The 17,221-nt window shown below is 60.5% G+C and overlaps 3 protein-coding genes across 3 annotated transcripts; 2 read left to right on the top strand and 1 right to left on the bottom strand.

Annotated features, from left to right (window-relative positions):
* Nucleotides 1-3,048: 3,048 nt before the first annotated feature.
* BXZ73DRAFT_82842 (uncharacterized protein) lies at nt 3,049-4,532 on the top strand (the record flags this gene model as incomplete). The annotated part of the gene is made up of 5 exons (XM_048023795.1): nt 3,049-3,267; nt 3,296-3,401; nt 3,433-3,647; nt 4,363-4,458; nt 4,515-4,532. 5 exons carry the CDS (start codon nt 3,049-3,051, stop codon nt 4,530-4,532), a joined length of 654 nt encoding a protein of 217 aa, XP_047871399.1.
* Nucleotides 4,533-8,110: 3,578 nt separating this feature from the next.
* BXZ73DRAFT_57146 (uncharacterized protein) lies at nt 8,111-9,806 on the top strand (the record flags this gene model as incomplete). The annotated part of the gene is made up of 2 exons (XM_048021545.1): nt 8,111-9,205; nt 9,384-9,806. 2 exons carry the CDS (start codon nt 8,111-8,113, stop codon nt 9,804-9,806), a joined length of 1,518 nt encoding a protein of 505 aa, XP_047871398.1.
* A 2,248-nt stretch (nt 9,807-12,054) lies between these two features.
* BXZ73DRAFT_82840 (hydrophobin) lies at nt 12,055-12,511 on the bottom strand (the record flags this gene model as incomplete). The annotated part of the gene is made up of 3 exons (XM_048023794.1): nt 12,055-12,096; nt 12,159-12,320; nt 12,392-12,511. 3 exons carry the CDS (start codon nt 12,509-12,511, stop codon nt 12,055-12,057), a joined length of 324 nt encoding a protein of 107 aa, XP_047871397.1.
* Between the last annotated feature and the right edge of the window lie 4,710 nt (nt 12,512-17,221).

Here is a 17,221-nt window from a genome sequence, read left to right as displayed (position 1 = left end):
CTCCGAACCGTCAAGAGATGGGAGCATCAAGTAGGTGATGTGGGGGGCGATCTTGTGTCGCACAAGACGACGTGCAGCGGGACGACGGCGGGTCGCATGGTGAAACGGGGCGGCTCGTTAGAAAGAGGGTAGAAACGCGCATAAAACAAGCCCGAGATGTCGTTGAACGGTGGAGAACTCGGAGGAGGGTAAGGTAATGAGGGTGCGGGCTCGGGGTGTGGCAGTCGGGCGCTCGGAGGAAGAGAGCCATCAAACGCGGGCGCTCGGAGTTGAACGACCACCTGCAGGCGGGCGCTCGGAGTTGAATGACCATCAAAAGCGGGCGCTCGGAGTTGAATGACCATCAAACGCGGGCGCTCGGAGTTGAACGACCACCTGCCAGGCTGCAGATGGGTGCTCGGAGTTGAATGACCACCTGCAGGCGGGCGCTCGGAGTTGAATGACCACCTGCAGGCGGGCGCTCGGAGTTGAATGACCATCAAACGCGGGCGCTCGGAGTTGAACGACCACCTGCCAGGCTGCAGGTGGGTGCTCGGAGTTGAATGACCACCTGCAGGCGGGCGCTCGGAGTTGAATGACCACCACACACAGGCACTCGGAGGAGGAGAGCCATCAAATGTGGGCACACAGAGTTAGTATGCCTATGGCAGTGTGTATGCCCATGAAATTGGGTGCTTGGAGGGTATACAGCCATCAAAAATAGGCATTCAGAGTGTGTATGCCCATGGAAGTGGAGCACTCAGAGTGCTATATGTGCACAAGAATCATTGTGTGCTTCACATGCATAGGATGTATTACAAAGAATGGGGAGACATGTGTGGCACAAAAAAAATCCTGGGCGAATGTCAAACAGTGGAGAACTCAAAGTGGGGTAGGGTGGCAGTTGGTGGATGGGGTGTAATAGTAGTAGCAGGTGCTCAGTGCATACTATACTATGAACCAGGGTGGGTGGTCTGCACACATGTGTGATTGAGAACGGGCACTCAGGAGTTGGTGTACATACCATGGACATGAATGGGTGCTCAGAGAAAATACTAGTAACCATAAGCAAGGGTGAGAACGTGTTTGTATATATGTATATGTTACAGTCACGGAGCGCAGGAGCATGGAGGTCGGGCAAGTCGGAGACGAGCAGGAAGTCAGGTCGGATTAGAGGGACACACTTGACCTCGGGGAGGCTCATGATAGCGGGGGAGACGGGTAGGAGAGGTGACAGGGAGGAGCTAGGAGGCAATCGCAAAGCGAGACGGTAGGTGCGGGAATGGTATATAAAGCTAATGATGGTGGACGACTCTCATATGCTAAGGATCTGTAGTGGGTGCACACCAAAGCTTGTAACCATACAGGTGCAGCAGGCTATAACATATATAAATTTATAGTAGCCACAGTGGCAATACACGGGATAAGCGCTGTGCCAATATGAGTGGCAGCCTAAGCAACAGGCTTATACAAGTGGTAGCCTAAGTGACAGGCTCATATGAGTGGGAGCCCAAACAACATGCTCATACAAGTGGCAGCCTAAGTAACATGCTCATATGAGCGGTAGCCTAAGCGACAGGCTAATATGAGCAGCAGCCTGGGCTACATGATAATAAAGCAGTAATAGTAGTGGCATAGTAACAATGCTATAGACAGGCAGTGAAAGGCGGCTTACACAGGTGGCTGTGCACTCATATGAGTGGGAACAGAGGCTACAAAGCGCCCACTCATATGAGTCCACCCGAGCGGTATCCCTGGGCTACAGTGTCAAAAATATGACTGGTATCCCTAGCTACAATAGCGGCATGCACTCTATGAGCACTCTGTATCCCACAAAGCGCTCTGGAGTAAGCCCCATTTTTGCTGATGACTCTCAGGCGATGAACCACGGACGTACAAGGAGGTGATGGAATCACCGGACGCGAACGACTGGGAGGACGCGATGTTCCAGGAGATCAACTCGCTTGCTGAGCTAGACAGCTTCGAGCTCGTCGAGTTGCCTCCAGGTCGCAAGCCGATTGGTACGCGCTGGGTCTATGCAGTCAAACGCGACACGGACGGTCGCATTCTACGCTACAAGGCTCGTCTCGTCGCTCAAGGATATTCACAGGAGCCCAACGTCGACTACTTCACCAACCAGACGTATGCCGCTGTCGTCAAGCCTGAATCGCTCCGCGCGATCTGCGCTATCATGGCGATGCGCGGCGCATCCATCCACGTTGTCGACATCAACTCCGCGTTCCTGAACAGCGAGATACCTGAAGGCCAAGAGGCGTACGTCAAGCAGCCACCCGGCTTCGAGGAGCCAGGCAAGGAGCACTTCGTCTGGATCATCCGCAAGGCGCTCTACGGTCTGAAGCAGTCCGGCCATCTCTGGTACAAGAAGCTCTGCGCTATCCTCATCGAACTTGGCTTCAAGATCTGTCGATCTGACCCTTGCGTCTTCTACCACATCCGGGGCGACCACGACCTCACCATCATCACCTCACATGTCGACGATCTCGCACTTTTCTGCCCGTCTGAACGCTTGATGAAGAAGCTGAAGGCCGAGATCGCATCGCATGTCCCGATCAAGGACAACGGACCCATCGCAGGATCGGTCCTTCTCGGTGTCAAGGTCGGACGCGATCTCAAGGCAAACATCAGGAAAACCCTCACTTGCTAATTAGAGAAAATTCTCTCTAATTAGTGCTCATTAGCAAGTCTTCTCTAATTAGAGCATATTAGAGTAGTACATTGCTAAGGCATCTAATTAGAGCTAATTAGATACAAATTAGATCTTCATGAGCTCTTCATTAGCTGCAAGTTAGTTCTCAAGGAGCACTCAATGAGGGCCTAATAAGTTCACACAATGCTCTCAATAGATCTCACAAGTGTATGAGAAGAAAACAAATTTATATTTGTCGTGCTACAAGGTACAAACTGCATACTACATATGATGATATAGTATCGAGGTAAACAGCCTCTCTGTACGTGCCCTGCACGGGCGACGTGTGAGACACAGGTGATGTGGATCACGCAAGCCAGGCATGAGCTACATGGGGGTCATGGGGAACAGGTAGCGATCTGATGAACGACGCGCGATGTTGCGACGCGGTCGAGGGCGACTCGGGCAAGGGCGACGCGGGCGACGCGTACAAGGTGGACGACACGGGCAATCTGGACAATGCAGGGCCGACGAGGCGCGTGAGCGACGTGGATGATACAGGCGCGACACAAGCAAAGTGGACGCAAGCGACGTGGGGGCAGGACGCTGACGTGTCACTCGACGCGGGTGAAGTGGGTGTGGTGAGTGATCTGAGTGACAATGGGTGAGGTGACGACGTGGGCAAAGTGGGTGACGCAACTGACACAGGCCTGGTACCCCGCGTGCGAGTCCAACAAGCTCGTCTTCGCGTGGGTCTACTTGTGCTTGCACGCTGGTGTGTTCGTCGCGCCACGACTGTCGTTCAGAAACAATTTTGTCAAGATCCGCACAGGACTCACCATACTCCATCGGGCGACGCGGGTCCGCCGGTTGGCGCGAATACGTGCGTGAGAAGTCGGAAGCGAGCGACGCGGTAGATTGGAATGATACGGGCGACGTGAGGGACGCGGGCGTGGACGATGTGGGCGAGGGCGACGCAGATGACGGCGATGTGTTCGATGCGGGTAAAGCGGCGAGACGGGTGAGTCAGATAAAGTGCATAACGCAGGTGTTGAGGGCGATGCGGGCGCAACGTAGGCAACGGGGGCGATAAGCTCGCGCAGAGTGCGACGCAAAACGGAAAGGTGCTCACCAATTGCTGCTCGTCCCCGGCTTGACAAGCTTGTAGTGTGAGCATGTTGGGGAAAGAGGAAGGAAAGAAAAATGTTACGATAGAACAAGTGCACTCACGCATATCGTGTCTGTAGTGCGGCGGCACTTAGCCCTGGTGCCAACGTTGTCGAGGTGGTCTTCGTCGGAGAGCGTGCGGGTGTAGGATCCGCGGCGGCAGGTGTCCTGGGCGGAGGTGCCCAGGCGGAACACGTCGACGGGGCAGTCCTTGACCTTGAGCTGGCGGCGGAGCTCATTGATGCGTCGGAGGAACCCGTTCTCCTACTCTCGCAGATGTGTATCAGGGGCGGGGGTTTCGCGGTGACCTGCTCGGGGTGACGGGGGTGATGCAGGTGGCGCGGGCGAGGGGCAAGACGTCGATGCGGATAAGGTGGGCGAGGTCAAGGGGAGAGTGGGGCTATGAGGACGGCGACGAGAGCAAGCAAAGAGCAAGAGGGATGATGCGCTGGCGGCTGGCAGGTGCGGCCCAGCCTCGCGTGGGAACGAACGCGCGTCGCGCGGACTGCGCGCTTGGCACTGCCAGCACCGCGTTCGTCGTCCCCACCATCTGCCTCATCACCTTCCAGCCACTCTGCGCGGGCCTCCCCTACGTCGACCGCACCAGCCTCTCACCCTTCAAGCATCCCTTCGGATTCTTCGGGAACTATGTAGTTCCTTCCATGGTGAGTACTTTGCCCTTCCCTGCGCACCCTCTCCCAGCTCTCGAAGCCCCCATCAGGTCCCGCTGCGCCGGTAGAGTCTTCGATAACCTCTGCGCGAAGCTGCAGATTTGGACTCGACCTCATGTCCGTACGCCCAGCACGGAACACAAGCGTCGCTGGCAGCTCCACGGCCAGTACGTCAAGTTCAACCTCGACTACACTTCCACGCCCACGCCGCCCACATCTCGCCCGCGTCGCCCCCCGCATCGCTCCCACCTCCCCCGCGTCGCCCAAGTCCGCGTCGCTCGCCTTGCCCGTGTCACCCACCTCGCCCACGTCACACACATTGCCGCGTCGCGCCTACCTCACGTTGTCCCCGCGTCGTCTGCGTTGCCCACCTCGCCCGCGTCACACCCGTCGCCCGCGTCTCCGCCGTGTCTTCGTCAGCTCGTTCCCACCTCGCCCGCCTCAGCCATCTCACCTGGATTGCCCGCGTCGGCCCTCGCCCGCATCACCCACCTCGCCCGCGCCCACTTTGCCCCCTGTGCCACCCGCGTCGCCACCTCACCCTTGCGACTCGTCTCATGTGCCCGTCTCGCCCCCGCGTTGCCCCTCGCATCACGCCCACCTCGCCCTTGTCCATGTCATTGGATTCTTCGCCCACACTGCTCGCGTCGCCCGCGTCTCACCCCCGCGTCGCCCATGTCTCCCGCGTCACCATCTCGCTCACGTCGCCCGAACGTGGCCCCCGTGTCGCCCATATCGCCTGTCTCCTCCGCACATCGCCCATCTCACCCTCTTGCCCCCACGTCGCCGTGTCCCCTTCCTCGCCCACCCCTGCATCTCCCTCCTCGCCCGCCTCGTGTCCCCCACGTTGCCCTCACGGCCCGGGTCAGCGGCCACTTTGAGTGGGACCCCGATGCGGAAGACGTAGCCAGACACATATCTGTTTATTGTAGTTAGAGACCAATATATTTTATCGTCTTGGCCTTCTATATTGTTGTGAATCATCAATAAAGTAGTCACCTTAGTGATAATAAGCTTTTCAGTGATCTAATGAGAGACATTTTAGTGCAAAGAAGATCGATTTTCCATGAGAGCACTCATTTGCGCGAAATTAGATCTACCAGAGAGCAAATTAGGCAAATTAGAGCTAATTAGCAAGTGAGGGTTTTCCTGATGAAGACAGTATCGTTCAACCACACGCACAAGATTGACGCAGCACTCAAGGAGTTTGGCTTCGCTGATGCCCGCACAGCTGACTCGCCCATGGAACTCGGTGTACGCCTCACTCCCCAGGTCGATTCGCTCTCGGACAAGGACGCAGCGTTCATAAAGAACTTCAAGTACGCTTCGGCTGTCGGTACACTCATGCACATCGCTGTTTGGACTCGACCCGATATTGCGAAGGCTGTCCAGAACGTCGCTCAGTTCATGGCGAACCCGAATCGCTCACACTACCTCGCTGTCAAGCGCGTCTTCCAGTACCTCAAGAAGACCCGCAATTTCGTCCTCACTGTGGGCGGCGAAGGTCCGATCGACCCTGTAGCCTGGTGCGATGCTGACTACGCAAACACGGCCAAGATGAAGTCCACGTCCGGCCACTGTGTCTTCGTCGGCCAGGGTGTCGTCTCTTGGTCCGCACGGAAGCAGACCGTTGTCGCTGCCTCTACAACTGAGGCCGAGTTCTACTCAGCCGCGAACTGTGGACGCGACGTCCTCTGGCTCCGCTCAGTCTACCAGGAGCTTCGCCTCATGCCGACGAACCCTCGACCTCCACCGACCACGACCACGCAGAACATGGATAGCACAGGCGCGATCGGATACATCAACCAGCCTGATGCTGTGTCGAACCGCACCAAGCACATCAACGTCGCGCTGCACTGGGTTCATGAAGCGGTCCAGCGCAAGCACTTTGTCGTGAAGCATGTGCGCGGTGAGGACAATGTCGCTGACATCTTCACAAAGGCGCTCGCTCCGGTTACACACCTCCGTTTCGCAGCTCAATTGGGACTCTCCTCACCTACGTCCGTCTCTTCTCGTTGAGGGGGAGTGTTAGAATGGTGTTTACAACTCGATTAGATGGACTATTACTTACTCTTACTTACTATTCGTACTCCGCTCGGCCGCGCCCGCGCTCTTGTCTATCTCGCGCTGGCGCTTGCGCTTCTCTCCTCAGTCGTCTCTCCATTCCGACTGAGGTATGTCTCCTACGGTACTCTGTCTACGACACATGTACTTACGTCGCCCATAGCACTCGCTCACTCTGCGTGCTATTAGGTATGATATAATTAGTCGTCTCTCCATTCCGACTGAGCACTCGCTCACTCTGCGTGCTATTAGGGACGTCAAGGAAGAAGTTATGCGCCCAGTTCTTCCGCGGAGAAACGACCTCGGCGGATGGCGCGGCTGTCGGAGAGGCATAGCATCGATAAGTACATGGAAAAGAAAATCCATGTAAACTTCGGCGCTTGGACTTTCTTGACTCGTTCCAAGTCTACATGCATTCAGAAACACAACAGTGTTAGAGATCGGGCTGTTGTAAGGGGCGCACGAAACAGAGCCGCGCGACGCGTGCCTAGGTGGCTGTTCATAAGAGAATCCTTGAGCACACGACCAAGGGATGCTCGTGTGATCTTCCTGCAGAAAAGCCGGAAAGGAAGTGAGTATGTCAAGGTCCCATGCATTGTGAATGCACCATCCGGACGGAATCCAGCGCAGCTTGAAGCCTAATAGTTCGGATCATTGTGCTCCCAGATAAGGATCCCAAAAAGCTTTACACCCGCGGAAACATCGGACGAAAGACCGCAGTCGTTGTGGGCTCTGGGAGATGCATACTTCCTGGACGGGGGAGTGCCCCCGGCCCCGGATGCTCGGACTCCCTCCCAAGGCCGCGGCGGCACGGGCCACGATGTGAGAGGGAGATGCCGATCAGAAATTATTCTGGCCACCGCTGATGGCACGGCCTGGCACCGCGCGCCAGAAGCGGCGATGCAGCGGACGCAACGACGCGAGGAAAGCGACGTCGCTCGTGAGAGCGAGAAGGCCGCGGATGACGAAGAGGAGGACGGGAGTGAGCCCGGGCAAGCGCAGGGCGAGGGCGAGGGCGGGGGCGGGGCCGGAGGCGATCGGGGCGGGCAGGCGAGGCGGGAACGCCACCGACGATGCGCAACTCGGCGGCGACTCGACGGCGGCGGACGCTTTGCTCGCGACGAGCAGCGGGCGCGCGTGCCGCGTCGTCCAGGAGGCGGTCGGCTATAGTACTTCTTCCTCGAGCCGACGCGCCTTCCTCTCTTCGCTCCCGCCTTCACTTCCCTGCCCCGCCTCCCGAGTCCCCGCCGCACACGCGCTGAGAGTCGAGACCGTCGCGGAGCCCGCCGCCTGCACCATGTCCTTCCTCTCCCGCTCCCGTCGGCACCCCGAGCGCCCCCAGCGCACGCTCGTCCAGCCCGACACGTATGCCAGCAGCGTCAGAGGCTCGGTCTACTCCGTCGACAAGCCGCCCTCCGTCCTCCGCAAGCACATCCACTTCCCCTCCACCTTCAACCGACTTGCCGCCAAGCTCTCCTCCAAGTCCCGGACGCCCGCGGCTGCCCCCGTCGGCCATGTCGCGACCCCGCTCTCGTATTGGCGCAGTCGCTCGCCGTCCCCCGCCCCGTCGCTCGACATCCGCATGCCCACAGGGCTCGGCCGCCGCGCAAGCGAGCTCGAAGAACGGGAGGACATCGCAGGCGAGTCCTTCTCCATCGACCCCCTCATCCGGCGACGGAGCGTCAGCATGCCCGCCGCTGCAGAGGCCGCTCGATGGCGAGCGCACAACGGGCCAGTCAAGCCGGTGGCAAGCATCCCTGTCGTCGCCCGCATATCCCCAGACCTGCTGTCGTTCGTCTTCTCCTATGCATCCGACCCCGACCTGCTCTCTCTCGCGCGCACCTCCAAGGCGTTCTCCACCGCCGCCCTCCAGGCCCTGTACAAAACCCTCGACCTCCGGAACACGGACGACGAGCACGTCGAGAAGTGCATCACCCTCCTCGCCCGGCGGAGACCGCTCGCGGCACTCGTGCGCTCCTTCGCCTGCCGCGAGCTCCCCCCGCCCGACGCAGGCCCGACGTCGCTCAACACGGTCACCTTCGCGATCGCGCTCACGAACATGGACCACCTCCACACCCTCGCCCTCCCCCACTTCGACCTCCGTCTCCTCTGCCACGCCACCTTCTCCCTCCGCCACCTCACGATCCAGTGTAGAACGATCACGCCCGACGACTTTACCGCACTCTTCTCCTGGATTGCCCGCCATCCGGCCCTACACTCGCTCTCTTTCCCCGCCCTCGTTCTCCCCGCCCTGCCGCCCGCATTCCAGCTGCCGTCACGCACACCGTCTCCAGATACCAGCCCCGTCTCTGATACCCTCCCATCAGACCCGTCTGACGCCCCCGACGCTCCCTCACCCGCTTCGCCCTTCCCGGCGAACGTCGCCCCCGCCCTGCGCCGCCTGCACGCGCCCGTGAGCATCTGCGCGGCGCTCGCCCCCGGGCGGCCGCTCACGCACGTCACGCTACCGATCCAGCAGACTCTGTACGACGGCCTGCGCCCGTCCGCGCTCATGTCCGCGCTCGCCGCGGCGCGGGGCACGCTGCGCGGGCTCGCGATCGCGCCCGCGTCCGCGAAGCTCGACGGACGCACGCTCGAACGCGTCGTCATGTCCGCGGGCGCGGAGTTGGGCGAGTTTGTGGAGGAGCTCGAGGTACGCTGGATGCTCGACGACGAGGTACGCTCTCCCCCCCTCTCTCCGCACACTTCGCGCGTCCCTCGTCTCTTTCCCCGCATCTTCCCCGCCCCCCGCATCGCTGTGGAGCATCTCTGCCGTCCGCGCTGCCTTCGATCTGCCACCGCTCTGCTCTTCTCGTGCGAACCCGGTCGCTGACGCCTTCTTTCTCCCCACGCAGGCGCTGTACCGGCTCATCCAGAGCGTCCTCGCCCGCTTCCGCGTCCTCCGCACCCTCCGCCTCTTCCGCGACTCGCCCCCGCCCCACCCGCCCTCCCCCCTGCTCGAGTTCCCGCTCCCGCCCATCACCCCGCCGATCTCGCCGAACCCGCACGCGCCGCCGAACCCCGGCCGCGTCTCCACCTCCACCTCCACCTCCTCCACGTCCGCGTTCCTCCGCCCGCCCGGCGCGTCGGCGTCGGCGGCAGCGGGCTCGCCGTTCCCGCGCGTGCACGAGCGCGCGCACCTCGCGCTCTGGTGCCGGGCGCGGCCCACTCTCCGCACCGTCCTCTTCCTCTCTGGGGCGGAGTGGGGCGTGTTCCTGGACCCGACGGTCGGCGGGGAGCCGCAGTTCGAGTTCGTGGGCTACGCGCCGTGCGCATGAACGTGAGGTCGGGCGAAGGCAAGCGTGCGGGGATGCTTGACCCCGCCTGGGACCGCGCGCGGCGCTCGGTCTCTCCCGCGGGTTCTTCGCCCTCTCCCGCCCACTGCATAGGGTTCACGGTCGTCTTCGCTCGCATTCGCATCTGCCCGCTGCTGTCGCTGTCGTCCTTCATTTGGTTCCTGCCGTCGTTCTCTCCCACCGGCTCGCTCTCTACGTACCTACCCTTGCCGCCCATCAGCATCTCGATCCCGCTCGCTCATCTCGCCCCATCTGTCAGCTCTACAGTACACCCCGCATCTCCTCATCGTCTTCTCGCACTCATCCGCAGCCTCTCCACATACATTGCGCCATGCTCTAATCTCATCTACACGCCCTCTCTCCCTCCCTCCCTCGACAGCGCAGCGCGAGTCGTACTTGTTACTCACTGCTAGTAAGTAGGTGCGCCCGTCCGCGGCCCCCACATTCCCATGCCTCGACCTCCTCCTGCCCGGCCAGCGCGGTCCAAAACCCGTCGGTAGTGTATCTCGTCCCCGTCCGTATTGGCGTACGTATGGCACGCTCGAGGGTTTTTGCTTATCCGACGCGAACCTTTGCGCGTCATGAACCCGAAGCGTGCGCCTGCGGCCGAGTGCAACTTCGCAAGCAGATCCGCCGGACGAGCGACCACAGCTTTGCATTCGGGTATTCAATATTCGAGCTGTGGGCCGGCTGGGCACATGTACCGGCGCCCCGAATGGCGCGGAGAGCCCGGTTATGTCATATTTCGTCACACATTTTCGCGGCTCTGCCGCGTGCAGAACAGTGCCTGGACGTGCGCAGCTTCAGTGTCGGCATGACCTGCCTCTCCGAATCCCGATGTTCTCGCCTCCCATGCTAGCTCACTGCGTGAGTACTCGAGCAGTCGGGACTCGGCGCGTCTTTCGACCCTTTGCGAGCACTGCTCGTTGACGCGCGCGTCATACCCTCGCTGGAATGAGTCCCGCACGCGCGACACCGCCATCCGACGAGTGCTGGCGAGGAATATACTACGACATGTCGACTTCAATACGTCCTGGTCTGAGGAACGGGTGGGAAGACTAGGTATGTACCTTATCAAACACCTCTCTCTTACGCTCTCTTGTGCCATCGAACTCACTAGTTCAACGCGTGTCTGAGGCCGGCCCCTTCGCTGCCCGTGCCCGTGGCCTGGCATCCCTCCATTCACGGGTCGTTGTCCAGCCCTTCTTGCAGTCTACTGTCCAGGCGGAAGTTGCAAGGACTCCCTTTTCGGAAGACGACGGCCTCGCACGGGATTGAGACCGAGCTTGGGGTGCCTTCCTCGACGTTCCACTGGGCCTATTGGTCTGCGCCACTACCCTGGCCTCGGAAACGCGGCGGTCTGCAGAGCTGTTGAAGGGGCGGGATTGGTGTACAGGGCGCAGGGTGTGGTCCCGGTGAGCTTGTTCACTACGGGAGGGGCCAGGGGCCGCGGACCGCGGTGGCTACGAGGTGTGTCCGGTTCCCGATGACGCTACGTCGACTTCCGAAAGTACGACTCATACCGCGGTTCCCCCATCTGCTCTTCATTGGACAACTCGCTACAGAGCACAGAGAGAGCCTGGCCGAACCCTTGTTGGTACTATCATCTACTCGCTGTTCAACTTTACCGATGTCGATGTAGCACGCTCCTATGCATTGTCATCCCCTCCACCATCCCTTAAGTGGGCATCGACATCCGGGTGTGCGGCTTTCTCGATACCTCGAGTGCCCCGGTCGCCGTCTCCATCAATCACTCGAACCGGTTCCTCGCTCCAGTCACCGCTACTGCACCAATCTGCAGAAGCAGCCCGGTTCGTCGCACGTCTCGACTGCGTACTCGCATGTTCTGACTCTCGGGTTCCTGCAGGGAGCGAGCTGCCGTCAAGGCTACGGATGACGTGGGCGGTCTCACCCTCACCCGGCGACTGTCGCAGATCACATCCTCGGACGGCGTTGGATAGCGAGCGTCGGACATTGACTGTGCGCCCAAGTTCCTTGTGTACGTTCTCTTGTTGACCTCGTGAATAGATTTGCATCACACCTAGACGAAAGGTGCGTGTCCGAATACTTGGCTCCAATACAAACTCAGACCCCTTCCGAAGACGCCTCAACCGGACACGCGCACGCCATAGAAGTCATTCCGAAGCCATTATTGGATTATCTGGTAATACGATAACATCCACGTCGTTCCTCCACCGTTGCACGCATTCCAAAGCGGAGCACCGGATGCTCAGAGCGTGATCGGGAGGCACCCGACGGAGATGAGACCGCCCTGCAGTGCGAGACGATGTGAGTGCGCGCTCGCCACGACGCCGCAGAGGACCGGAGACTTACGATGTTGTTGTTCTGGCAGCAGACGGCCTGCGCCGAGCAGGAGCTCCCGCTGCCGACGCCGACGGCGGAGACGGGCGAGCACTGGAGGCCGACCTTGCCGGTGATGCCGCTCAGGTCGACGCCGAGGAGGCTCACGAGGGTCGAGATCGCGGTCTCGGAGCTCTGCGGCGCGGAACCGTCGTCAGCATTCCCTCGCGGTCAAGCCTGACAGCGGGTTCAAAGAAGAAACGTACGTCGTGGGTGGAGTTGCAGCACTGGACGGCGCCGGTGTTGCAGCTACCGCGGCGGACCGGGGTCGCGGCCGCGGAGAGGGCGAGGGCGAGGACGGAGAAGGCGGCGGCGCGGGCGAACATGGTTGTAGGGAGCGTGGAGGTGTGGGGGTAATGAACGTTGGGTGAGTGGGCTTGAGAGACGAGAGAAGAGATGCGGACTGGGAGAGCGCGGTGGGGAGTAGGAGGAGCCGGGGAGGGGGTATTTATCCCCGCTCGCCGTGCGGGCACCCCAGGCCTTGAGTCGCTTCTGGCTTCGCGGACAGCCGTGCATCGAACGCGGGCTCGCGACGGGCGACGGCGGACGTCTGCCGTCGCGCGTCGTAGGCGGACGCGTGCGCAGGCGGACTCGGTGCATGCACGCGTACGTCGTGAGCACCGCCTGGTGAGACTAGCGAGGGTCTAAGCTTAAAGGTAACGGGTTTCACAATAGATTAATTACATACAACGAGAGGGACCACAACGGACCACGGCAGCACGTACGGCGGCAGCAATGCGCCCACTTTCAAGCATTGCGTGATGGCCGGCAACGTCGTCTTCAGCCTCAAGCGGGCTCTGTTTCATCCTTCGGACTTCTCAGCGTCCCGCCAGGGTTTGTCGACTCAAGCGGCGCCGAGGGCGCGTTTGCCCGATCGTCTCCCTCCGAACACTGAAACGACGACCCAACGTCGCGCAAGCGCGCCTCCTACTCACGCGGCGGAGCCCGTGTGCAGCGTGGGTGAGGTGTCGGAGTCAGCTCGGCCAAGTCCGGGGATGGTACGGAAGGAGCGGAGGTGGGCGAGGCTCCAGGCGTCGTAGATATGCACTTGAGCTGCTCGCCATCCCACGACCCGGCAACTCCGACGGAGAAAGGAATGGTGAGCCCAATATATATATGCTTCTGGTGGCACGAGGGACTTCGGTGGACACCGTTGAGTAATTAGGGAAGGCGATGGACGTGGACAGTGGTGGGTATCACATATGCCGAGCGGGTCTCGAATAGCGAGAACGCGACTGGGCTGGAACATGATGTTGAACCCTTAGTGACATAGTTATCATTAGTGGCATAGCTTGCCGACCATCGCCCGTGAGGACTGACAACGACGACTTTGAGAAACATCGCAGATGCAAGGTTTTCGTAAGACTCTGGTTGGTACTGTTGTTTCCGACAGTAAGTAAAATATATGGCAAAATGATTGGTACACTCACACACGTTCTGCACGGCGCACGATAGAAGTAAGCCCGACCGGACATCCCGCTCCCGACAGAAGAACGCCTAACCACGCCCACCCACGAACCCCACCACCGTTCGGGCGCGGCGCATCCGTCCTAATCTCGACCCCCCAGACCCACCAGTTCGTGCGCGCCTACGGCCCCCGGCATCCACGAGCGCGGCCGCGCGGGGTGGTGGTCGGTGGGCAGTGCGAAGAGCGTGGTGCCGGTGAGTGCTTCGAACGCCATGGGAAACCCGGGGGCAAGAATACGGGTCCCGTCTGTGGAGAAGAGGCGGAAGTTCCGCCGCGGATGATACGGCCTGGTGCAGGAGTTGAGACCTGAGGGTGGTGATGACCTCGGGAAAACAGACGTCCGCGGTGAGCAGGCGGTTGCTGCACAGCGCGACGACGTACATGCGCTCGCGAGCTCACGCCCCGGAGGTTGCGGCAATGTACTCGCTGGGTGCGTTCGCGCCGGTGCGGTCGCTGGTGAAGGTGGGAGTGCAGGTGGAGGTGACTTGTTCCCAGACAGTAGTTCCTGTCCACGTGCTTCACAACGTCGTCGTAGTATGTGTCAAAGGAGGTACTGGCCGTCCAGGGAAGAAGAGACCCAGGCCGCGCGGATCGGAGTGTCGTGTTCCCTGAGCCCTGAGATCTCGGTGTCGAAAACGTGGGCGTGCGCACAATCGTCTTGAACGAACATTTGCGGTCCATTGGGTGACCTGGCGACGCCGGTGACGGCAGTAGAGAGCTGTCATTCGCGGCGTTCGGATGGCCTTGCGGGAGGGGAAACTTGTGGGGGTGGTCCAGGCGAGCTTGACCGTAGTCGAACGGCGTGGGCCAGGAAAACGAAGGAACGACTGGATGCGCACACACCGCAAATTCCCGACACTTGCTCGTGGCTGGAAACGATGAAATTGTGCCAGAACCGGTGGCGACTGCGAGCGGTCCACGACACGCAGACCAGATCACAGCGCGCAAGGGTCTTGCGGTCTTGTGTGGCGGGCAGTGGATCAAGGGCTTCTTCTCGATGAGCACGTAGGGGATCAAGCGCGCGTGAAATAAAGTGTATGTATCTGGTTCCAAGCCGGGGTTGCAACGTTGAACGTTGGCTGGCCGAGCCACTGTCTAGCGCAGACCGTCCTAAGCTGTGGGGCGCGCGAATCGTCAAGGAAAGCACCCGTTCGCTAGAACACTGACTTACGAGGCGCTTCACATGCGAGCACTGGGCATCACAGATGCAACGATCTAGCGTGAGAAGCGCACGCTGTAGCTGAACACCTAAGGATTAGCATAGAGAGGCTTGTTAGACTGGCGGTGTACATCGACATGTGAGCGAACGCACTTTTCGACTCCCCGTGAACTTCTTGCCCCGACATGTCCTCCCTCGTGCAGACTTCCCTCATGCAGACTAAGAAGCGTTGGAGGCACCCCCTGCTAGGCACCCCTCATCGTCTCCGTGTGGCTTGGGGTTTTGAAGGTCCCAACGGCTGATGATGGGTCTTGTAATGGGGCTGAATGATACGAGTCCGATTGGCGACCACGCAATCACAGGATCAAACTGGAAGTTGCGTCTTGGACAAGGATAAAGGAGAGGAAAGACCCAGGAGGAAAACCAAGTAGCGCGGCATTTCGAGCAGTGTAGCTTCAGAATGGATGAGCGGAGCGGCGGGCAGGGCGTGTCCCGTCACACATTTCGTCACACATTTCGTCACGGTCAGCTCTAGCTTACTAGATCCTGGGGCGCTGGCCATGGCGCAGCCGCCTGATTGAACTGCAACGCCCACCCTCACCATCCTACCGTCGCTGCCCCAAATTTCGTGACGTCCCCGCCGTAAGACTAAAGATGCGCGGTTTCAGATGGCGTCTTTTTCGCGGGTGCAGGCGCACGAAGACGGCCACGTCCCGATCTGCGGAGGTGCTCGCGCACACCCTCTCGCGCGCTGCGCCGTCCTGGCGCCCTCTCGTTCGCCTTTTCCGCACTTCTTCATCTTTACGCCGTTCTCTCGATCAAGCCTGTCCTTCGCCCACGCCCGCGCCTGTGTGCGCCTGTACGCGCGCGCACGCCTTAGGCCAGCCCTGCCTCCTTTGGGTGCGCCGTTGCCGGGTAAGCCATGTCCCAGTGCTCACATGGATTTGCATTTACTGACTACAGGTCGTCCACTTCGTTTGCTACGACCCCCCACTTCAACTGCGTGCACTGCCTACGACGTCTTCACGCGTGGTATCAACGCCGTCTGTTTGGCATCAGGCGTTTTTGAAGTCGGCAGCCGGGCATCTCCACGGGCCACGGGTGCGTTGAATCTGCAGCTAAGATGCCCACGACTTGTTCACATCTCCTCCCGCTCCCCCACTACTCGCGTTCATCACGGTTTTGTCCCTGCTCGCGAACTCCTGTACGTCGACTTCGCTGGTCGCTGTCGCTGCTGCCTCGCTCATCCCGTCGCACGACATCAGCCCCCGTGTGCTTCGCTTGCTTCCATCTCACGCAGTGGACGCGGCCGATGGAACGAGAAATGCGGAGCAGGACGATTTGGGCGTGCTCTCGGACGCCTTCGATCTCGTGCAACCCATCGTGCTCGTCGTCGGCATCCTTCCTCGGCAGGACGTCCACGCGCACGACTCGGTCTCCGATGGCGATTCCGGGCCGCGACCAGAGCGGACGTGGAAGACATGTCGCGGGCCCGCACCACCTGCGTTTCCTCGACGTCACCCCGCCCCGCGCCCGTATGCGCCCGCCTCAGGCGAGCAGTTCCCCTCTTCCGTCCCCACAGCTATCCAACTGTAGCCTAAACACTCGTCTTTCCAGCCACCCAGTCGCTCGCTCACGCCCAACATGTACCACCGCTCTCCGTCCACGAAGTCCTGCCGAGCAGTAAGTTGGCGTTCACAGCACCGACGAGGGGGATGATGGCGTACGAAACCCTTATCCTTTCCAGCCGTCCCACTCGAACAGTAAAATCAGCAGCAGCACAGGAGGCGAGAACGACGACTACGCACAGTGCAAGCCTAAGCCCGTCCAGGACGTGTGCGCACAACCGGGGGCGTCGGGCGGGTCTCAAATATGAAGACACATAGCCTCGTCAACTTGCCCGTCTAATACTCGTCCCCACCCGCGCGCCCGTATTCGCAATCACCTCCGTCCGGAGTCCGGTCACGACCCTCGCCCGCCGTCGGTGCCCGCGCGGCTCCCAAGCTTGTTCCGCGCGGATCCTTCCAGCGCAAGCCCGCACTACCCGTTCCGCCAACCTTGAGCGCACGCAGGCCGCCTAGTCCACCCCGGGCCCGACGTCCCCGGTACATACATCAACCACTGTCCACGAGTCCGACTCCCGAATGTTGGAATGCGTTGCAAAGGACCTCCACTCGTAAGTACCCACTCCAGTTCCACGGAAGTGACCACGTATTCCATCTATGTTCGTGTCGCGGCGGCCTCCATGACCTCCCTGACATTCATAGCCACCTACAGGCATACTACGTTCGCCAGGGACGTTGGTGGCGAACACGCAAAACTGCGTTTTCTGCTGGGCGCACCCGCGGACCGAACCGCCCGCAGGTGCGCGAACGACGCCGCGCTCAGCCGCGAACGCAGCGCGCCCTG

The sequence above is a fragment of the Epithele typhae genome (genome assembly GCF_022376455.1).
Source record: "Epithele typhae strain CBS 203.58 chromosome Unknown BXZ73scaffold_138, whole genome shotgun sequence".
Lineage (NCBI taxonomy): Eukaryota > Fungi > Basidiomycota > Agaricomycetes > Polyporales > Epitheliaceae > Epithele > Epithele typhae.
The sequence above is the reverse complement of the archived record's forward strand: the minus strand, read 5'-3'. Positions and strand labels throughout refer to the sequence as shown.